The 24,086-nt window shown below is 42.6% G+C and overlaps 1 protein-coding gene across 4 annotated transcripts in view; it reads right to left on the bottom strand.

Moving 5' to 3' along the window:
• LOC142369724 (disco-interacting protein 2 homolog C-like) overlaps positions 1-23,974 on the bottom strand; it is a 78,245-nt gene extending 54,271 nt beyond the window's left edge. For 2 of the 4 annotated variants that reach the window (XM_075452066.1, XM_075452069.1), the window contains exons 1-6: positions 23,596-23,974; positions 8,567-8,629; positions 7,844-7,948; positions 3,603-3,728; positions 1,972-2,268; positions 418-540 (exon numbers count right to left, since the gene is read on the bottom strand). In XM_075452066.1, coding sequence (XP_075308181.1) covers positions 418-540; positions 1,972-2,268; positions 3,603-3,728; positions 7,844-7,948; positions 8,567-8,629; positions 23,596-23,674 — 793 coding nt within the window. In that variant the 5' untranslated portion in view covers positions 23,675-23,974. The remainder of the gene's footprint in view (positions 1-417; positions 541-1,971; positions 2,269-3,602; positions 3,729-7,843; positions 7,949-8,566; positions 8,630-23,595) is intronic. The other 2 variants (XM_075452067.1, XM_075452068.1) reach the window with 2 other exon arrangements.
• Positions 23,975-24,086: the final 112 nt, after the last annotated feature.

Genomic DNA, 24,086 nt, shown 5'->3' with positions numbered 1-24,086 from the left:
TCATTGTCTTCCCGGTCAATTAAACACGCTTTGATGGTCATTTTGTTTCGTGATTAATTGGGTCGCATTCCTGGCATGCACAGGAGTCAGTGAGGTGGACTCACTACAGCGCCTAACTTCCTCCATCCATTCACAGAAAACTGTCAAATTTAGATCATTAGCTGAAATACTTGAATCTGTTTTGTCATGTTAGGACAGAAACATTCTTAAAAAACTCACATTAAGCCACTTCTCCAACTTCTTTTCAAGTTCTGATCAAAACACTCAACTACAATCAACAAAATACGTTCTGAAGGAAATCGAGCTTCCAGAAAATAAGCAACATTTATTCCAACAACGGCTCATTTTGGTTGAATATAAGCCTGATTCAGACACGCTGACATCCTGTAAAGATGTTCATATCTCAGCTGAACCTACCATCGGACTCCAAAGGCGGCGGCCACAGCATGTCAGATCCAAACTCGCAGGATCGTCGCAGAGATCCGCCGTTCTCTGCTACACTCAGAGGTCCCTTCCTCTTCAGAGAGAGGTGGCCGATACCTGGAGGAACAATGCACACCAGTGTGGTACTGTACCGACAGACTTCACTAAGAAGCGAATGTGTGAGTGGCAGTGGAAATAGTAAATGTGCAAGTTTTAAATGAGAACAATTTGGGTTTTCAGTGCTGGTTCAGAGCAAGAACCTGACTAAGAACTGGTTTTATGGCCCCAACTCCAAAAAAGTGAACCCAATCTTTGCTGGTCCAGAGCAAAGAACCCGCTATGTTACATATAACGGGGTAATAATGATAACGAGTCCCACCAGACCAACTTAAACGCTACGCCTGCCGTGTTTAAAAATTGAGACGTGTGACATCCAGACTGCTTAATTTAAGAGAAAATTGAAAAACTAAAGTTCAACATGGATGTTAAGTTGAAGCAGTGGAAGAATATGGGCTAAAAATTCCTCTCATTTTGGGTTTTATATGTCTGTGAACACTGCCCAATGAGCCGCACAGAATGCAGTTAAATTGTGCATATTTTCAGCTAAATTCAAAAACAGCGTTGGGCGTTTTGACATCACGGGCGCTCAAAACTGGATGCATGAATCCCGTTGGCAGCACTGTTCATTTGAATCAGCATCTATAAACCAGGCAGATGATATTCAGACATGAGTTTGCAGGAAAAACTAAATAAATTCACTGATCTGTGTCCCTGCACTGTGGTCCTCAACAGAAATTCAGAATAGACGGAGGTTCACTCATCTACTGGAAGAAATGATGTGGCTCTGAGGCTGTGGAAAACATTTGTTCATTTATTGATAACTCATCTATAAACTCACATCTGGATTAATGTTGAAGGCATCTTTATTCACCAACATCTATTGTGTGTTTGGGAGCTTTCGATCCCATCTCAGGATCATTTTCAGCTGAAAGATTCTGTTCACAGTTTATGAGAATTGCAAAGAACTGAGATCTTAAAGAAACCTGAAGTGCATGTTGAGGTAAAAGCACATCTTATACAGTACATCTTATACAATTCTGTTAATGTGTTTTCCTGCAGAAAACTACTTAATGCACACAATCATTTGGATCCCTGGTTATCTTACAGGTCTGGAAATGTACTGAAGCTTCAGTGTGTGTTCTTGTGGGAGGGCGGAGGGTGGGCGGGTAATTAGCAACAACTCTGATGATCAATTAATCATTTTAAGTCCATTTCAAAGCATAAAATCATAAAAACTCAGAGACTGCAGCATCTACAATGTGCATATTATCAACACTAAATGAAGTTTGACGATGTGAGCTTCCCCTTTGTTACGCCTTTTATACTTTTCTCATATTTAATCGGCCAAATTGTTACGTTAAGGAATGCTAATCAACAACAAAATTTTAGTTGTTTAAAATTTGAACAAACTAAAGCAGGAGAAATATAACCTCTGTTTCTCTTTGGGTTCACTAACACGCACCAGGAAGTGAGGAAGTGACGTCTTACCGTGATGTGACTGCGACAGGTGGCTCTGCTGGTGGTGCGACTGGCCCAGATGTGCGTGCCCCAGGTGTGTGTGCGCCAGGTGCGAGATATGCGTGTGTGCCAGCGAGTCGGCCAGTCGGCCGGCGTTCCCGCTGCCTCCGCTCTGCGTGGACGAGGACGAGGAGGAGGTGGAGCCTAGGTGGGCGGGGCCTAGCTGGGAAGGACGGCTCATCCAGTGCTCCATGCCCGACATGTCGTCCCCTGGCCCCGCCTCCTCCTCGGAGCCCGACGACGAGTCTGAGCACAGTGGGGACAGGCCTGGTGAGAGTCAGTGGCCGCCATTATTGGTTAATAGAAATCTTCACAGAACATTAAAATAACATAAACACACAAAAGAAAACCTTCAAAATTCCCCAGTGAGTGAGATGATCAACACAACTTCCACATCAGTTCATGCAACCTGAGGCCAGATCTGACAGCTCACTAGCATTATGACCCCACATTGGTTTTGCTTTGTTGTGGATTAACAAGAAAAACCTGAAATTCATTCATTCAATGAGCATCAAGTCGGTTATTTTGCCTACCGATGTGGAACACACTTATTGTAAGTCACTTTGGATAAAGGCGTCTGCAAAATGACCGTAATGTAATGTAATGTAATGTAATTTGTTTGTTTCAGTTTTTAAATGGAATAATATGACTTGTTATTCTGCAGCTTCATAGGTGCAATATTTCTGTTTTTATAGCATTAGAGGAAATCATTCCACTCGGAGACAGCCATTGTTGTTTATCTAATATTAATCAATAATCATCAATGAGGACCATGATGATTCATACTCTTCAACACTGCAGTTTTATAGTCTTTGAGTGACCGAGGCAGCCAGACATGAAATGTCAACCATCAGTCGTCTTGCACAATAACCAGTTTACTAACAACTGGCTTCAGGTGGAATTTATTTCTCTATAAAAGAGTTAATCATGTGATTTAGTCATTGGATTTAAAAAATACAACAGTATTCGATAGTCAGACACACAAGTTACAGAAGTCTTTGGGGAGATGTCAGGTTCGCTTAAGAGTTTTCCAAGAGGTTAAAAAGCAAATGACAGGGGATCAAAGTTATTATTTTTCCTTAATCAAAATGCCAAAAATTACCCCATCAACTCTGATTATTGTTTAATGAGCTCATATTGGAGGTAAAGGTCAGCTCCACCATCCCTTTCCAGCCAGGATTTCTTTGGTTGGTTGTGTGGTTAATCCGTATTTTTCCAGTATTTGGTGGCAGAGTTGTTCTTCACAAGCTGACGGGGTGTTACATCACACAGCTGTGATGTAACACCTCGTTTTTAGTGTGAATCAGTCGGTGGGTTTGCACGTCTCAGAGACTGTGAGACGAGCGAGCTTCTGTTTGAGAAAGCTGCGTTACTCCGTAATCCTGTTTGGGATCTAACAATATATTTAAATCATCGCAAACGTATCGTTGCTTTTAATTGTGTCAATTTGAGAACTAAAATGAACAAGTTTCGAGGAATCCACAGCACAGCAGACGACTTTTCCCGTCTCTGAGTCTACATTAGAGGTCATGACAAAGAGGAGGATGATTTCTAGTGAAGGATGAGTGCAGGTGAGGGTATTTTTGCATCTGTGTCGTCACCTGGAGGTGTGTATGCGTCCATGGAGGTCTGGACCACCAGTGAACGTCTCTTGGAGGGCATGGGCACCGCCACCTTCCTCTCTACGTGTCGCGCCAGCATGGCCTGCACCGCCTCCGTGTGGACGTCTGATAAACAGAGATGAAATATCAGATTCATACAGCAGAGGATGAATGTTTCCTGGACTGGTGTGTTTCAACGACTCTAAAACAAGTTGATTTCAAGTCAAATCTAAGGAGCTAAACTTCAATTTGTTGGATCACAACAACAAAGCAGAGCTAACTAAAAGCCAGTGGAAGCTAACTATAAAGTGCCAATGACTTTCTATGCTGATGATCAACTCACTCAATTAGTCTCCACTATATTAAACTCTTTTTATATTTTCTTTATCATATATAATATTGATACACATTATACTACTGTCTGATGTTTAATGTGACTTTGGAACAGTTTTTGACTCGTTATTTCCATTTATGTCCATTCTGAACCCTATTGAACCTGCTGAAATGTGAAAATGCTGTAAGACTGAGGGTAAAACATTTAATTTATGAATATAGGCATTGAAATGTTTTTTTGAAAATGCTTTTCATTATTTTCTGTCATAAGTGTCATGTTTACAGTTTAATGTTCCTGTGAGAATGAGATAAACGTCTGTAAATGTTTTGTTTGTTAAGAATTTAGTCAAATAACGCATTAAATTACAAAAAATCCACAAAACTCCAGATTTCTTCTGTTCTCGAAACATATTTGAAAAGCATGTATGTTGTTAAAAGTTTGGTGGATCTGGAGGTTAAATGTCTTTAAAACAGAGAAACAAATACATTTGTTAAAATATCTTCTATTTAAAAAATTAACTGTGTTTTGGAACATTAAATTCTGGAAAGTGTCATAAAATCATTAGAACTCCACCGTTCCTAAGTGTCACTTCCTTCAAATCTCGGTCTGCAGTTTCTGTACCAGGTCTGTAGTTTCTGTAACTGATCTGTAGTTTCTGTACCAGGTCTGTAGTTTCTGTACCTGGTCTGTAGTTTCTGTACCAGGTCTGTAGTTTCTGTAGGTCTAGGGCTGAACGATTATGGAAAATAATCTAATTGCGATTTTTCGCGCCAATATTGCGATTGCGATGCGATTATTTTTTAAGGTCTTTGTCTTCTGTATTATTAAACAAAGACAAGCAATACATCATACAGTATGGCTAAAACTATATTACATTAATTTTAAACTGTTCTTTCCTGGAAGACAGACCTCTGTTATGATGACATGAGGTGATGCATGAATTGATGACTGACATTTTTATTTAACAAAACAGTATATTTGAACATACAACAATAGTATCTTTTGAGCTTACAAACATTTGAGCATAAAGTGTTGACAAGGAACAAGGAAACACATGCCATGGACCAAACTTCTACAGTAGTACAAATATGGTCCAGGTCTGTACTCACAAAACGATGCATTTGGAAGTTTGTACATAGTCCAGGAGACTATTATTATCAACAGAAGCCTGATAGCTTCTCTGCTGCTAAAGCTGCGTCGACGTCACTTCCTTGATCTGGGAGCTTCAAAGTAAGATGAGGGTTGATCTACTACTGTAGACAACAAAGTATATGCTATATTCTACATGAATTTTTATGTTGTAGAGTTGTGAATTTATTTTATCAATGGAGAAATTGAGCAGCCTTGCTTTGTTGTCTACAGTAGTAGATCAACCCTCATCTTACTTTGAAGCTCCCAGATCAAGAAGTGACGTCGACGCAGCTTTAGCAGCAGAAAAGCTATCAGGCTTGTGTTGATAATAATAAACTCCTGGACTATGTACAAACTTCCAAATGCATCGTTTTGTGAGTACAGACCATATTTGTACTACTGTAGAAGTTTGGTGTCATGGCATGTGATTTTAGTGTGGTAATTTTGGAGATACTGCCAGGGTCCGTTAGCGCTTGTAGCCTACTAAGCTATTCGGGATAAGCTAACTCGGCTAAGCTTACTCGGCTGATGTTCGGCCAAGATCGGAAAAACTTCGGGTGGGCTACTTGGCTGGATGTCACGGTTCAAATGACCCGGTGAATCTACTCCGAACCATCACTTTAAAACCAAAATAGTCCCACACGACTGATGTGCAGTTCCTCTTTGAAACTAGCATCCCCGCAGGGTCTGGTTCTGTTGAGCCTGAGGCCATTGTGTAGGTTACAGCTTTGCTTGCGAGTCCTCTCCGGTAGACTGTTTCATAACTTTGCTCCCCGTGTCACGTGACCTGAGTGCAGCCTCTGTGGTTAGACAATCTCGTTTGATCATATCACATGTTCTACTCGCGCATGTCACGTGAACAGAGTATAATGCAGCCTTTTTTTTTTTTTTTTTTTTTTAAATAATCGCAGCCTTTAGGATAAGAAAATTGCACTTGGTCATATCGCGATATTATCGCAAATGCAATATATCGTTCAGCCCTAACCAGGTCTGTAGTTTCTGTACCAGGTCTGTAGTTTCTGTACCTGATCTGTAGTTTCTGTACCAGGTCTGTAGTTTCTGTACCAGGTCTGTAGCTTCTGTACCTGATCTGTAGTTTCTGTACCAGGTCTGTAGTTTCTGTAGCCTGACTACGTCATACTCACGATTCTAGTCAGAATGTGAGTCTGATACCGCTCAATAGAGATTTGAGTATGGGGCGTGTTTCAACCAAACCAGGAGAAAAAATGCCTCTTCGCTCAATTGGATAGACCTACAACCAATCAGAGCAACGTAGTATGTGACGTAGATTAAGCAACACACACTTGTTGTAGGAAGGACGGCAAAAACATATTTTCTATCGATAAAAGCCTTTATCGCATTCCTCTGTTCGTCTTTCAAAATGAATGCAATGTGGAGATCCTGTAGAACAGACTCGATGGCAGAATCTACACCCTAGCTCTCCAGCGGCAGCCATGTTCAGCTCTTTAGTGACGTAGTCGATAATATCCCTGTTGATCATCTGTCCATCATCGTATAAAGCCCGCCCTGGCAATCTGATTGGTCCGACCAATTCTTGGTCGGGCATAATGATTTCCCAACTGAGCAGAGCCAGACCGAACTTCCCGACCAAAACTTTTATGGGCGGGGCTAAGTTCGGCTGGCACCCAGGCTATAGTTTCTGTACCAGGTCTGTAGTTTCTGTACCAGGTCTGTAGTTTCTGTACCTGATCTGTAGTTTCTGTACCAGGTCTGTAGTTTCTGTACCAGGTCTGTAGCTTCTGTACCTGATCTGTAGTTTCTGTACCAGGTCTGTAGTTTCTGTACCAGGTCTGTAGTTTCTGTACCTGATCTGTAGTTTCTGTACCAGGTCTGTAGTTTCTGTACCAGGTCTGTAGTTTCTGTACCAGGTCTGTAGTTTCTGTACCAGGTCTGTAGCTTCTGTACCTGATCTGTAGTTTATGTACCAGGTCTGTAGTTTCTGTACCAGGTCTGTAGTTTATGTACCAGGTCTGTAGTTTCTATACCAGATCTGTAGTGTCTGTACCAGGTCTGTAGTGTCTGTACCAGGTCTGTAGTTTCTGTACCTGGTCTGTAGTTTCTGTACCTGATCTGTAGTTTCTGTACCAGGTCTGTAGTTTCTGTACCAGGTCTGTAGTTTATGTACCAGGTCTGTAGTTTCTATACCAGATCTGTAGTGTCTGTACCAGGTCTGTAGTGTCTGTACCAGGTCTGTAGTTTCTGTACCTGGTCTGTAGTTCCTGTACCAGGTCTGTAGTTTATGTACCAGGTCTGTAGCTTCTGTACCTGGTCTGTAGTTTCTGTACCAGGTCTGTAGTTTCTGTACCAGGTCTGTAGCTTCTGTACCAGGTCTGTAGTTTCTATACCAGATCTGTAGTGTCTGTACCAGGTCTGTAGTTTCTGTACCAGGTCTGTAGTTTCTATACCAGATCTGTAGTGTCTGTACCAGGTCTGTAGTTTCTGTACCAGGTCTGTAGTTTCTGTACCAGGTCTGTAGTTTCTATACCAGATCTGTAGTGTCTGTACCAGGTCTGTAGTTTCTGTACCAGGTCTGTAGTGTCTGTACCAGGTCTGTAGTTTCTGTATCAGGTCTGTAGTTTCTGTACCTGGTTTATAGTCTCTGTACTTGGTTTGTAGTTTATCTAGCTGATCTGTAGTTTCTGTATATTGTCTGTCATTCTTGTAACCGATCGGTAGTTCAGTACTCCAGTACTCTCTGTACTTTGTCACTAGTTTGGGTGTTTCTGCACCTGATCAGTAGTTTAGTATTCTGTACCTGATCGGTAGCGTTCATCTCTTGTACCAGAGGTTCTCCGTCGGTGGAAACGGGCAGCAGAAGGAGGGCCGAGTGGGGCCCGATGAGACATCGGCCCTTCCATACCTACAGAAGCAGGCAGATAAGCAGGCGGACACGCACATATATATATACATATATATATATACGGTACAGACACACACATAAGCACATCCACGTTTGACAAAAGCAATAGATAAGAGTGCCAAAAGGAAAAACAAACATGGAGGTGATTTGATTTGGCAGAAAAATTGTATTTTTCTGGCTTCATAAAATGAAATAACCAAAAGAAATAACAAAAAATAAAATCAGAAAATGTGGTTATTGTATCTCTGCTATCTGATAGAACACCCCTCAGTATCCTGTGACCCATTACTGCTAAAGCCTGTGATACGTAGGGTAAACCAGGGTGTGTGATGGATGAGTGTGTGTTTTAGTAGCCGTGAGGCCTGTAGTGGTCTGTGTGTGTGGAGGCAGCGAGTGACTACAAAACGATCAGATACAGAGGAGCAGGCCCAAGCTGAGCTCCAGGGAGTCCTAACCTACATTCACTAATGGCGCTGGCTGAAGACTGAATCGATAAGAGTAGAGTAGAGCGTCAACGCAACCGTGTTTGTCATGATACCAGATCGATGCGCTAGTAGTGGTATGGGAATATTTTAGCTGAGTGGGCGTGTGTGGAGGGGTCAGAGGTTGCTAAATTACCTCCAGCATATGCCCTGATCAGCTTGGACCTCTTCTTCTCATAACCCTTCTGAGTGATGTCCCCTGTGAAAAGATAGAAATAGATGGAGAATGAGAGAGATCGAGGTGGCTCTGTGGGTTGTTTTTGTCCATTTACCCATATAATTGCTTCTTTAATTATCAATGATTTTTTTTTTTTTGGGGGGGGGTTAACCCAATTGGCTGAGGCTTATTGGAGAAGCAAACTGATCAGGTCTGAGACACCTGTCTCATGTCTCCCAGCCACCTCTGTCTCTCCCAGTCTTCAATGGTTGCCTCTGACTGTTAATTAAAGGTAAAAATGTGAACATAAATAAAACAACATGAAATGAACATATGAATGGAAATGGAAACGAACAGTGTGACAGAAGGAATAATGAGAATAATGTAGAAATTTCCACAACTGTCCACTGCTCTCTAACTTCAGGACAACAACACGTTTGCGACAAAGTATCACACAACGAGTATCACATTTTCTCTATTTTTGGGTATCAAGTTCCAGGAGGATCAGAAATTTCCCTTCCAACATCTGTGTGGGATGATGGCAAAAACTTCATCTTGGCATCTGGTCTCTATGTTAAAGATTAAGTTGCCCTTAATTACACGACGTGTCCAAAATACTGCATGTTGGCCTCAGAGAGATCAAAGGAAACAGCTTACATCACATCTGAGGTGACACTTAAAAGCGCAGCAGCTGTTCAGGTGTGTTAATTTTAAAGGTAGCGAGGCGTTAACAGAAACGTCACTTAAGACACAATCAAATGCTACACCCTGACAACCTTTTGGGGGAGGAAGAGCGCCAATGTGTGGCCTCTAATTGTACTTTTTCAAGACTAAAAAGACAGAGTTGTTTAGACTAAGGAGGGACTAGGACACAACCACGAGGAGCCTTTGAAGGCAGGCATGCTTGATTTGCTATGAAATCTGGCCAATCATAACAAACACTTTCTTACATTAAGGCTCAGTGAAATTATGGTAAATGTCAAAATCTTAACTAGAGACTTCTTTATTTAGGTGGCGAGCTAGCATGCAGACAGCTGCTTATTACAAAGTTCGTTCCAATACTATTTTACAATGTAAAATCCAAAAAACGTCCAAACACCGCTTCTAGGATTATTTGGTGTCGTATTTGTCCTCTTCGGACAGCTTTGCTCGATGATTTCTTCTATTTTGGTAGCCACACGGCAAACATATCATTAGCTTATTCCCCTGAGAGCTCACCAGAGAAAGTATTCGGTCACGCTGATTCTGACGCGCCTACAACCATCGATATAGCCTGTGATCTGAAGCACGTAATTTCCTAATTAAAACAGGTTACTGGCATTTGAAGTTTACCCACACTGGAACAAGTACAAACTTGGAAAAAATGTTTAAAAAAAAAAAGCCCATGTTTGTGTACTATCAATCAGATTAGGTTTAATTACCCTGACAGAGAAAGCTTCTCAGTACAGCTCAGAGATTGAGATCATGAAAAGTATTTTCAAGTGATAAAGTTGATGAATAATAACTCACATATATGGATGAGGAGCTGCAGCTGCTAAATGAATTTCCGTCCTGTGGCTGCCCACTTTAATTCACAACACACTTGATGGTTTTTATCATTTTGGCAGCTAATTTGATGCCAGCTGATCATTTTCATTGTGTGGAACCACACTCACTATCATATTTAATGCTAACTGCCTTGTTTGCTAATCCATGTCCAGTGTCATGGTTATTGATCGTTAACAAATAGTGGACGTACAGAGAGGTCAGTGCAGAGGAGCCCTCTTTGGAGAAGCTCGTTACTATCCCCGGGGGGGGGGGGTCTTCGCTGCCTTGGCAACCTCCCCTCAATCACCACAAACAACACCTTCAATCAATCACAGCATCCTCGGGTCCCCACAGCAGGGATAATATGAGCTAATGCTTCCTTGTTTGTCCCAATTAAAAGCTGTTAAACTGCCTCACACCAGTTTGCTAATTACTGATTCTCATTTGATTGCCAGAGAGTCGGGAAGCATAATCAAATCCAGTGATAACAGAGGATGAGTCTTAAAATATCATTCTGCTCAGAACAAGTGGAAATTATACGCAAATGGCGAAAATAAAACACGCTTTGCTTTAGAAAAAAAAGGGAGCGTTTTTAGCTCACTAACAGACGCTGGAAAGTTCATTTCAGTGTTAACAAATGTCATGAAAATGCCATATCTATTACAAATGAATAAAACACACCATTGTTTCATTCCAAAAACAGGTGTGGACAGGAATTTTTAGCAAACACGGAGAGAGTGCATCTGTTGGGGACTGCTTTCAGCAGCTGATTAATCCAGCGTCCCAGTGAGTGTTTCCTGCAGCTGGACGATCTATGTTGAGCCGAGTCAAAATAAACCACAGTGTTTGTGGTAATGTGTCCCAGCATAAACCAGCCAGGCTCACTGGTGTGTTTTAGGGCTCTGTGGACAGGGTTTTGATATTTCTTGCAGGGGTTTTTTGAGTGCAAACACAGCAGGGGGACGCTTTGTCACGTTACACACAGATGGGTGTCGCAAACGTTTCATTCTCCAATCTGGAATTACATTACATCAAGATTTTCTGAGACAGAAGTGCAGATTTCCAGTTTTCTATGTGCATTTCATTTCTTCCAATCAAATGTGAGAAATGTTGACAGAAATAAGAATTGACACAAAAAAACAGAGGATTTCTGCATGTGAGGTGGGAGCGTTCGCCTGAATGAAAAGTGACTAAAAGACAGTGAAAGAAAGACAAATTTCCATGTTTTCATGAGCCAGAACCAAACCCAACTCACAGACAAGACAAACAGACTCGAGTCTGCATTTCACAATCTGATGGTGGACAACAGCCAGAACATCTGGGTCCAATCTGCTCAGCTGAGTGTGTGTGTGTGTATTCGATCTGAGGCCTCCTCTCAGATCAGCCGCAGTGCAAAAACATTCCTGGTTCTTCTCTTTCTCTCTCTCTCACACACACACACACACACACACACACACACACACACACACACACACACACACTTGTGTTCCGTGGGGAGACGCCATCTTCCACTTGCAGCACAGCAGAGCAGGGAGGGTGTTGCCTGGCAACGGTTCTCCTGGAGAAGGCCTGAGACGGCCATCTTGGATCTGGAGCATCAGACGTGAGAAGCGGGCTAATGATACCTGCCACCACCCTGGCTCCTCCTCCCTGCTCCCTGACACACAGCTGAGAGAGGTTTGATAGCGGCCCAGTCCAGCTTGGAGTTTTTCCAGCTGAGATCGTGTAGCCAAAAGGTCTGAGCTTTCAGCTTTCAGCTGACTGACTGTGACGTCCTCTGCAGCAAACTCATCAGGCCTGATTTTCTGCTCAGCTTTATCTTAAAGGACAGTTTCCAGCTGAACTGAACTGTCATCCGTCAGCGAGCTGATTCATTTTTGATTGATCCATTAAACAATAAACAATGGCGTTTACAACCGCCTGAAGCCGTTGATGTCTTCTTCTTATGCTGCATTTGTCTGACCAGTGGTCCAAAACCCAAATGTCATCAATCCCACTTGTATGATTAGTTATTCCAACACATCTATTCTTAGTTTGCGTCTCAGCTCGACCCATGACATTTCCAGAACTGATCCAGGAAATACGTTCACGAGTTACGACAGCACACAAAAGATTTTGAACATCTGGAATATCCGTTGAGCTCCAACTAGGGATAGGCAACGATAAATGATATGTAATGATTTATGTGATTATCACCTGGATTTAAAGTGTATTTTCTAAGGATGTCTCGATCCAATCTCAAGTATTAGATCAGTGTCCTACTGAGGGCGTTTGTTTTATTTCTAATTGATCAGTGATTCTGATCCCAGTTGTTTTACATACTAACATCACTGAGTCAGTGGAAGACGACCCCATCGAGGGATTATATGAGACAGATGGCACAATAACATGTTCAAGTGAAGTGGAAGTGTGACGTAGTGAGGGAGCAGAATTCTGCATTCACTGTCATTTAGAAACAATCACTGTTTGATATGATATTCTTATTTCAAGGTTTTATTTCCCATTGTTCTGTTTTAGAGCTCAAATAGAGTTCACCTTTGCTATGTTCCACTGAGTGTATCAAGGATTGTCTTCATTGTGTTCATACATTAATTATGTTGATGTTATTTTGTTATAAAATAACTGATAATTCGCATTGCGGTTTGTAGAATTAAGAGCTTCTGTTAAGAGATTTTTATTGAGGGAAAATTTCACATTTTTGTTGAAGAGCAAGAAGACTTGCATGGCTTCTTTTTCCTCATGTTTTTAATAGAAAACCAACAACACAGTGAACAAAGGCTGTTTTCCTGCATTGCAGAGCTACTAAGGTGTAAAGCACTGACTTTAATACATGTACTTATCGGATGTTGTTTATAGCTTACAGGCTCTGGACATCCTGTCACGTCTGTTAGTTTTGTTATGTTTTAAGTTCCTGCTTAGTCTTTAGTTTTGCCATGTTTTTCCTGAGTCACTCTTGCCCTGATCATTTGTTTCTCCCCTCAGCTGCACTCCGTCACCATCTCCTCAGTATTTAGTTTCCAGGTTTTCTCATGCTCATTTCCAGATCCTCCCCGTCCCTCATGCTAAGTCACTGTCACTGATGCCTTGTCACAGCAATCCTTCATGTCAGGTTTCTCCATGTTTTTTCACAGTCATAGTCAGGTTTTGTTTTGCCAAGAGTTTCCATAGTTAGCTTTTGTTTTTGCGATTCTGACTCAGCCGCGCTTTTGTTTGGATTGTTTAAAATAAATCAAGTATTTTTCTTTGAAATATCTACATGCAGGTCCTCCTTCACCACGCAAATTTTCTGGCAGCAACACATCTCAAAAAAGTTGGGACAGGGGCAACAAAAGGCTGGAAAAGTAAGCAATACCAAAAAGAAACAGCTGGAGGAACACGTTGCAACTAATTAGGTTCACTGGCAACAGATCAGTAACATGAAAGGCTTTAAAAAGCACCTAAGAGAGGCAGAATCTGTCAGAAGCAAAGATGGGCTAAGGTTTAGCAATCTGCAAAACAATGTGTCTACAAATTGTGGAGCAATTGCATGTTCCATCATATGATCCCATCCAGACGACGTCTTCTTCAGGGAAGGCCTTGCATATTTCAGCAAAGCAAAGTTTAACCACATCCTGCATCTGTTCCGACAGCATGGCTTCATTGTAGAAGAGTTCAGGTGCTGGACTGACCTGCCTGCAGTCCAGATGTTTCACCAACTGAAGACATTTAAAATACAACAAAGAAGATCAAACCGTCAACTCCCAACTTTTTTGAGACGTGTTGCTGCTATTAAACTCCATCAATTTGTGTCTCACTTTTAACATTTAACGTGTTCTACTGTGAACAAACTCTGTTTTATTTCCCTTTGACATTACGGCTGACGTTAGTTTTACCTTCTGAGTCCCAGAATAAGGTGAGAGCCCTAAAATATCCACAACTATACTGTTTATTTTTAGCATTTAGTTGACAAAGTGCTTTAACTGAAGCACAACAAGGAAAATAAGCAGAACAGTTACAGAAATTCCAGATCAGATCTAACAACCATCTATGATATTTAATCATTTCTGGGAGCCTTCTTTTACTTCCACACCAGTTAGTCATTTCCTACATTTCCCAGAATTACCCGCACCTCTCAAACCCCCATCTGTCTTATCAAGCCGTGACGCTGGTGCCCTTTCTTCTGGATGGATTTCTGCCTACTCAATGACTCTCAGGAACTGAGAAAAACTTGACATTTATCATCTGACCGGCTCATTATAAATGATGTTGCAGCATTTAGAGATAAAAACATCAAGCGCTGAAGACAGATGTCTGGGCATTTTGGATGTCTTATTCAAGTATTCTTTGATCAGATTCTGACTTTAACTGACTGAGATGCGTCCAAAGCAACGGGTGTCGACTACAGTACCAAATATATCTGGAAATCTGGGTGTTATTCGCTTCTTTGATGAAACAGAAATGGACTTTTTGCCAGTTTTTGACAGTGTTCAATATAAAAAAGATCAGCGAGTAACAGAGAGTGAGATGTTTTGGTTTGTTTAATGAAGATATTTTGATGGAAAATGTTAACTAAAGCGCTGAAGGTCAGCTTCAGCTCAGCTTCAGCTCAGGTATAAAATACAAAAAACTACAAAAACACACATGCTGCTTGGATCCAGATGCTTTCTGTTATTTTGGAACATTTTTCAGGTACTGATTTTCATCCTTCTTTCTTGCCTCATCACCATAAGCAGCCAGTCCACCTATCAAGCCACCATGGTAACCAGATCTACCTCCGGCCGACCGACACACACACTCACACAGAACTGAATGCGTCATGCTTCGGAGACCTTGGGCTGTCACGCTCACATGCAGGGACCCGTGTGGACTCTGGCTCTACAACTCATTTGTCCACAACAGAGCCAGAAGCCACACTGACACACACACACACAAACGCACACATTTGCAGTAGCAGCCAAGTGTCACGGCCAGAACCAGGGCGTCCTGTCAGAGCAGTGGGTTAAGATGCCACCAGTGGAAATACAGTCTGTTGTCTCAGAAGGGTTAGATGTACTCATGACATCAGGAACATCAGTTAAGTGTCTCTTTGCGTCAGATATTCAGATTTGAATTTCTTTTTTTATCAACGTCTCAGGATCTCAAGAGTTAACTAGAAAGCTGCAAGCAGCTGTATGCGGGACCGAGATGTGCGCACGTTGGGGCATGCGCTGGACGCCGTAGTCACTCCGCCGTACCCTCTGCGTACGTACGAGCATAAAATAACCCCAATGCGGAGGGGTTTTTGAACATTTCTAGGGGGCGCCACTGAGCCATTTTGCTCCGCCCACACACGATACGCTTTACATACGTACGAGGTCGACAGGGTGGACGTGTGTGCCAAGTTTCATGACCTTGCGATGATGATAAGGCTTTCAAATCACAAACGCCATCACACAATTTTCACCGCCTGGTCACGCCCTTTAAGTTTTGAAAAAGTTTCTCCATGATTTTTTCCCCCCATGTCTCATGAGTAACCTGACCAAGTTTGAAGCTTTTTGCATTAAATATGTAGGAGGAGTTCAATCAAATGCGAGGTGTGGAAAAAAAGAGATGTTTCCAACCACCAGCAGGTGGCGCTATAGGTGGATGTCACTATGATAAAATATACGCGTTCAGGCTGGGTCCAGCATTCACCGTATGAAGTTTGGGACAGATTGGATAATGTATGTGGGAGTTATAAACGACGTCATTTTTTATAAACAACGTCATTTTTTGAGGCGTCACCACGCCCACGCCCTTTAAGTTTTGAAAAAGTTTCCCCATGATTTTTTGCCCCCATATCTTAAGAGTAACCTGGCCAAGTTTGAAGTCTGTAGCATTAAGTATGTAGGATGAGTTCGATCTTATACAAGGCGTGGAATCGGTCAAAAATCGCAAGAAAACTCACTTTCCATCCAAAATGGCCGCCTTCCTGTGGATGTGGGACCATGGTGGCAGGAGAATTTTTTGTGCGTCTGGGCATGATGAATAAGTGTACCGAATTTTGTCATCCCACGCGAAACTAACCCCAATGCGGGGGCCATTTTTAAGCATCGTAGGGGGCGCTACAGAGTCAATGAGCGACTCCCAAAAATATAAAGTTTAGAATCTTTCATGTCGTCGACTGGCAGGTGGCGCTCGCAAAATTTCATGAGTTTTCGAGTATCTTTTGCAAAGAATAAGAAGAAAGAAAGAAGAATCCTTACAGATACAACAGGGTCCTTGCAGTTTCATTGCTCGGCCCCTAATAATTATGTCATTATCTGGAGATAAACGCATTGTTTTTTGCTCTCCAACAGTCACAACAGTGATAACGAAGCATGACACTGGGCGTTGACACAGTCTTTTTAGCTCACCGTAAACCACGCCGTGATCTGGAGAGACCAAAAGACTGATTTACTGTGGAAAAAAAACTTTATTTAACCTAATATAACAGAATAATCAACTCGCAATCTTGAGATAAAGACATCGTAATAAATCATTCAAAATACCCTCGAGCACAGCCTGAAATAATCATGCTAATAAAAATAATAATAAAGCTGCATAACTACAAAGAAAACATTTACGCTTGATCATGCAGGCAAAGATTAAGTTGAGCGTGACATCGGACACAATCTTGACAGGTAAGTTATCATGAAGTCATTGATCAGGTGATAACAAAACTTGTCCTGATTTAAGCCTCTGAAACGTTACAATTTTTGCTTTTTATTCTCTAAAATTGATTTTTCATGAGAGGGCTCTTGGCCAAGTTCTGATGCAAATGTCTCATGTTGTGGCAAAAAGCTCCTGTTTCACTCCTACAAGCTGCTAACTGAGCAAATGTTTGGTGTTCTCACTCAGTAAACCAGACCAACTGCTTCATCAGCCATCAAAACTACTGTTTGTTACAGCAGTCATGGCGCCTCTGCTGCTCTTCACTACCACCAAATGAAGAAAGATTAAAACGCTGAGTTGACCCTGAAATCTTCATAAATGACTTTTTTTTTTTTAAATTCTTTAGCTCGACACAGGGAAGAAAACAGCAACGATTGTACTTAATTTTTCTATTCGGTTAGAAGTAAATGTTATATTGATCAGTTTTGGTTGTAAAAAGCAAACCATAAAATGTTTAAAGCCAAACTAAAGCTGTTTGTGTTGTGTTACATCTGCACCGTGATGGAGGGGGACGTTAAACGTCTTCCAGTCTTGACTTTTTATCGACGCTCACAAGGGAATTACTCAAAAGAAATGTATTTTATGAATATGTTCTGATAAGAAGTGCTCCAAAAATCCCACTAAATGGGAGAAAAAGGCAAATATAACCCTAACAGAACAGTTTTTTTTATTACTTTAAGAAGAAAATATCAACAGAATAGGAGACCAGTGACTTTCCACTTTCATATCATCCTATAACTCAACCATGCTGGCCAGAGAAAGCCACTAAGATAACGTCAATATTCAGCAGAGAGCTGTCATGTACCTGGGTAATGTACCACCAGACCTGAGTGTTTGGACAAATATCTTCTTAAAACACAACTTGTGGATATCAAGACGGCGATAATCAAGAAGTGGGACCACAAAACCAAAGAAGAAGAGTGGACGGCCATCGTAAGAGAGCTGTATGAGCTTCTCCTTAAGACTGCTGGAGAGACTGTAAAATACTGGATTCATTTGCGTTTCTTCCTCTTATGTGTCATCAAACATTAAAAATCCAGCAAAGAATGTAGTTGAGTTTCGATCCAGAGCCAGCCCGAGGCATATGCCAACTACGCGGTCGCTTAGGGCCCCCACGCCACCAGGGGGCCCCAGAGAGCACTGAGATGTTGTGATAAAAAAGTAAATATATTCATGAAATTAGAATAACATTGAATAATTTAAACAAAATTGTATTACACCAGAATTTATTTTTTTAATTTTGACAAAATACTAATACTAGGTTAATTTATGCCTCCTGTTGGCTGCTGCCACCGTTGGGCAAAATTATTTAAGTATTGTATTTATTATTTAAGTATTTAATTTTGATTTGAACATTTATTTTAAGATAATGTGAATGTCATTTGATTCTATTTTGTATTTGTATTTTGAACATTTTGCACACCATTGCACATCTGAAAGAAATTAAACTATTTAACGTGTTTACTATAAATGCAGCCTGTCTCCAGCCTGCTGATGTTACTTTCAAATAGTTAAATTAATGAGCCATACTTATACATCACTCTTTATGTAGAAGTTAATTAAACCATATTTATGAGTTTGCTATCCCTTTAAGGTTAAAAACAAGAATGACACCTGTATAATGTAAGATGATTACAAATAATCCTAATGATTGTGGGTCCGTTACACACATAACAGTGTAGCCTATGGAATAATGAGGCATCTGGAGCTGAGGTGGTGGTAGGGGGGCCCCAAATGAAATTCTGCTTAAGGCCCCATAAAGGCTTGGGCCGGCCCTGTTTCGATCTGATGGCTGAATGGACAGTTGATATGGGCTTTAACCCTAACCCTAACCCACGGGAGACTCCTTTTACATCTTTTAACACCATTTAACATCTTCCAGTTGTTGGCAGGAAGAAAAGGTCTCAGTGAATATGCAAATGAGCTATCTGAGCTCTCAGGATAACCAGGAATTTATCCAGCACGGCCATGACTTCGCTGGCAGACATTTCCAGTTGGATCTCTTCTCTGATCTGTCTGACACCCTCTGCCATGCGACACTGGAGGGTGGAGGAGAGCAAGCGTGACGCTGCACCTTGCCGTTTGGTGAATTAAGCCATATGTGATCCGGCGCTGCTATGAGGTGAGCTACAGAGGCTTCTCCTTCCCTCCGCTCCTCCATGCAGAACAAAGCAGCGTGATGGCCTCCGCAGACCCGTCGCTCATAATGAGCCCCCATGGTGCATCATCTGCCAAGTCATGACATTGATTCTCAGTCAATCTGAGCTATTTTGATCCAAGATGTCGTCCGTGAGCAGTCGAATCACACGACGCACCCACAGAACCAGCCCACAGCCTAGTTCTGTTCGTCTGGAGGCTCAGCGGGGAAGTGATGGAGACGGACGTCATCTCAAACAGGCTGCACAGCAACTGACTGACAGGCGGTCCGTCCCGATAACACACCAACGCATCACTCATCAGGCTGTCACTGCACAAACACAAAGCCGGGCGGCTTTTTGTTCGGAGGACTAATTATGTCAGATTTAGCCGAACATCATTACTCGGAGGCACAGAATGTTTTTATCAGAATTGTACACTGGCGGAGCTCCTTTGTGACTGTTTGGGTTTATCCAACCGGAGGACCTCAGAGTGGGAAGTTTTCAAAAGTGTTCAGACTGAATGATTACTATGGCGGTAAGATTGCCACCTTTCATGGGTTCAAATCCCCTGCATGAAAGGTACTACCTGCACTAGGGGTCCTCAGGCAAGACCCCCCTTTACCCAATCTGCCTACCAGTGTAAGTTGCTTTGGTTAAAAGCGTCTGCCGAAAACATAAAACATTATCTGTAACTGTCCTTCGATGAAGATGTGAGACAGGCCTCAACTCTGACAATGTTTAAATCCAGGCTGAAAACAGTTCTGTTTAGCTGTGCTTATGACACCTGAAAGTATTTTATCTGCCCTCTTCACTTTTAAATGAATTGATTAATGATTATTTTTAATGTTTTTTTTTTATTTTATTTTATTTTTTATTTATTTTTTATGATTTTATTGCCTTCTTGTGATTTTATGTAGCCGTAAAGCACTTTGAATTACCTTGTGTACGAATTGTGCTCTATAAATAAAATTGCCTTGCCTTCGCTATTAGCCAAGCAGTTTAACCTGGAAGTATTTACAGCTGGTGAGTGTAATGGATTTGGCCTTTTGTCAGAGACTGTGAATGACCATTCCTCTTGTGTCAGTGACTTTTTCTTTATATTCTCTATGCATGCGACCTGCATCTGTGGGACTTCTGTGCTAATTTTAGTGCTTCTAGCCTCCTAAAACTGCTGGTACACATCCTGATCTGTAGGGTTTGACCCAAACACCTCCTCAAAACTGTACATTTGGAAGTTTTTCCCATGAAAAAAAGGTTGTAGTACGTACGACTCCCCCCTTTTCTTCTTATTCAGTGAATGCGGATCTATGAATATGCTAATCTGACCCTCCCACATCGACACCCGCCATGAAATGAGGAACTACAGGACGAGTGAACACTTCTCTAATAGCTTCCTGGCTTTTCATTTCATTAGTTCGCAGCTGCCTCGTAATGGTGACTTTGAGGTCTGCGGGACATCTCAGTACGGCTGGGCGAAAAAATCGATTCATGTACATATCGCGACTTTTTTATGGGATGATTTTAAAAATCGATTTTTCTCCCCTGAATCGATTTTTTATTATTATTATTATTATTTATTTATTTTTTTTACCCTTGTCCTGTCCAGCATTCTGGCAGCAGAATTGTAATCTGAATACCGTTTATGCTAAACACATTTGCAATGCCAAGAGAAGCTTTATCGATTATATTACATCATATCCGTGTCCAGATAAACTTCATCAATTCATTACATTAAGTTATGTTAAAACTAGCCCACATTTGTGCTGTGTGGACATTTCAACTCATTTTGTAACCGTAAACTTTAAAAAATGCCTCTTTTTGTCTCAGTTGAAATAAATGTCAGCTGCTGGACTGACTGACACAGACTGATGTGCATCGTTTATGGGAACGACATTCATTCTAGAAGTGTATGATTCAACTTGTTTGTTTTTTTAAGGAGGAAGAAAATTGCAATTACTGATTATATCGAATCGCAATTATCAAGAATCGTGATACTAATCGAATCGAGACCAAAGCATATCGTCCCACCCCTACATCTCAGTGTTCGACTTTATAACCCTCTTTAAGCAAACGTAATCTTAAAACTCACAGATCCCCTTCTGCAAACATCCAGCACGTCCGTCGACAGCTCAGTTCCACTCATCTGAAAAAGCCACTCCCCTAACGAGGCTGTAAGACGCTGAAGACCACCGTCTTACAGCCTTGAGGTCTCAGAAACTCAGCAGAGATGTTGTGACTCAGGCGCCACTAAGCGGGGCAGCAGGAGAGGCTTATCTCCCAGAGCTCGGCTGATGGCTGACTTTATCTAATAAACAGGTGGATCGTCTTCTCAAAGATAAAGAATAAAGTTGCAGCCCTTCTGAGCTGACAGGAAATTGCAGCCTGAGGTTCCCTTCTCTGACAGTGATGTTCTTCAGGCTCAGTTTAGAGGTTTTAATCCTGCTTGTTCTACATGTCTGTGAGCAGTTGATATGAGGAAGGACGCTTCATTTTTGAGCAGCTGTGGCGTGTTTTAGCCTCTCAAATGCTTTCGGTTAAGTGAATATACAAGTGTGGAGATGATTAGTCAAATATGAGAGGATCAATTTAGAGGCTGGCTTTTGTACGAAGCAATAAAGACAGAGAGCACTGGAAGTTTTTAAGGTTTTTGATATCACGGGCCACTGTTCTACAGACTAGAGGAGAGGAAGCATCTCTGAATGTATGGGACTGGAAGCAGTCCCCAGATGTGTGCAGATGTTGTTAAAAGAAGAGGGGGAAACACTGAAAGACGTGTTGCAACAGTTAAATGTCTCCCTTTCAACTCTTGATCATTTTCATATTGTGAATAAAATGTTGAAAATCCCTGCGATCTGTTGTTTTATTCACATTTCTCAAATGTCCCAACGTTTTTTTGGAATTGCGCTTGCAATGAAATGGTTAAAAAAAAGGTGAGAGACGCCCCAAAGTGACACATTCAGAATGTGAATTCAATGTCAGCTCATGTCAACATGGAAAAGCAGAACATTTTGGGGCATTTTACACATTCTCCAACATTGCAAAATGCGGAGGAACCAACATGGTTATAATCAGCATTTCTGAGTCATTTTTTGAGAAAAGCTCCACCACTTATTGAAAAAAAACAACTGTTTTCCATCCCTTCCAGTTCCAATCTAAGCCTCTTTGAACGGATGCCACCTTTTTAAACTGCTTCATCTGCTGCTCGCCATGATCTTACTTTGTAATGACCACACACGCCCATAAGCCAAAACACTCTCCCTAAGTGTATCAGCACGCAAACCAGCGGCAGACATGTTCTCAGCCTGCTGACACGTCCGTGAGGAGGCCTCTAACCCCCGCCGGCCCCTCACCAACACACCTGGATGTCTGAAGCGCCTCTTCCTCGGGCCGTTTCCATCATTAATAACATCCGCCAGCAGCGGGTTCTGCTCTGATAAACACTCCCGGCTGGATTATGGGCCTCAGCTTTACCTCAGTGTGTGTGTGCACGTCACTGCGGTGGGAGAAAATAAAGGCTTTTATGAATGATGAGGCCGATCAGAAAGAAACGGGACGGCTGATGTATGGAGGTTTGACTGCTCTCAAAGATTTCAAAGACTTCCTCTGATGTTTTCAGATTACAGCTGCAGATTCCCGATCGCCTGCTCCTGCAGTATAAACCTTTTCATGTTGAATTATTCAACATTTGTCCCAGAATTTACACTCCACCCTGCATCACCGAGGAGACCCTGTCACAGCATCCCGAGCTGCACATCTTTGTCCCCTTCGGTCGCACATTATCTAACTTCTCCTGCAAAACAAGGCAGCGTAATTACAATTGGCGTGCTGCAGAAGCCTCTCACACACACCTGCTCATATTGATCTCCAGTAAACAGACATTTCTGTTAACACTGTGGCTAACACCCAGCATATATGGAGGCTTCACCACTCTCAGTGTCTGCCTGTATGAATAAAATATGCCGTTCCCATTATATAAAGCAGATTATTCCCTGTCTGAAATGGGTTGCATTCAAATTAAAAAGTGGGTGGGCAGGGAGTGGAAGTGTTTGTGTGCGTGGAAAAAAAAAATAAAAGAGGAAAAACTGGGCATCCTCCTCATCCTCAGCTGCTCCACAGGCCCAAAAGCACAGAGGCAGGAGCCCGAGATCAAAAGCCGAACTGCCCTCTCCGTGCTGCTGTCACGCTGCGTTGCATCGCGATGCTATCATCAAACACGCGCACGCGCGTGCACACGCACAGGTAGGCTCGGATGATTGTGTCAACATCTCAAGGTCAAACAACGACTCTGTTTTCGGAACCGAAACCGGACAACAAGGCCGGTCGGGTGGATTTTATTTATTTATTTATTTTATTTTTTTGTCTCCGCCGCTGAGACAAAGAGAGGCGGCCGTGTTCCCGCTCTGCCCTCATCCTCTGTCGGCTGCACAGAGCTGCCCGGGCCGGTTCCCCGGCTGACAAACATCTGGATGGGAGGAGCGGGGGGGATGAGGAGGAGGAGGAGGAGGGGGGGCCGCAGGAATGGACGGTCGGATTCCGTTAGTAGGCAGGCTCCCGGTGAGGATGGTGATGGTGATGAGATAACGTGATAACGAGAGAAAAGAGGAAGAGGAGGGGGGGTTAGGGGGGGGCTTGCGCTTTTTTTCGCCCCCCACCCCCCCACACCTCCTCCTCTTTTCCTAATTAATTTCTTACCCTCTGACAGCTCCAGCTCCAGCTCCGCCAGCCGGGCTCGGATCTCCAGCGGGATCGGCGACGCCTCACGGTCCGCCATTCGGTCTCGCACAGTAGAAAACAAAAAACACCCTCCCCGGCTCAGCTGCCTCCTCCTCTGCTCCGAAAGGGAGAGCTTCTCCTGGGCGGCCCCTCCTCGATGGAGGCGCGTAAAGACTGCGCGGCGTCGGGGCGAGAACAAAGAGGATGAATCTGGGTGTCGTTTTAACGGGGGCCCTCCATGACGCCCGGCTCCTGGAAAAGATAAACACCCCGGTGGCTCGGTCGGCTCTCTGCGCTGCTGCTGCGGCTGTGGGGATGATGGTGAGGCTCGCGCTGTTTGCAGCTCCTTGCCGCTGGTGTCACGTGACTCCAGTCAGCGGAGGGAGGGAAGGAGGAGGCGCTGCCTGTGATGGTCTGCAGGGGGCGCAGCGAACCAATCACACGTCACCGAAACTCGAGAAATAAAACAG

Source organism: Odontesthes bonariensis, chromosome 20, assembly GCF_027942865.1.
Source record: "Odontesthes bonariensis isolate fOdoBon6 chromosome 20, fOdoBon6.hap1, whole genome shotgun sequence".
Lineage (NCBI taxonomy): Eukaryota > Metazoa > Chordata > Actinopteri > Atheriniformes > Atherinopsidae > Odontesthes > Odontesthes bonariensis.
This window is presented reverse-complemented; position numbering and strand designations above follow the sequence as displayed.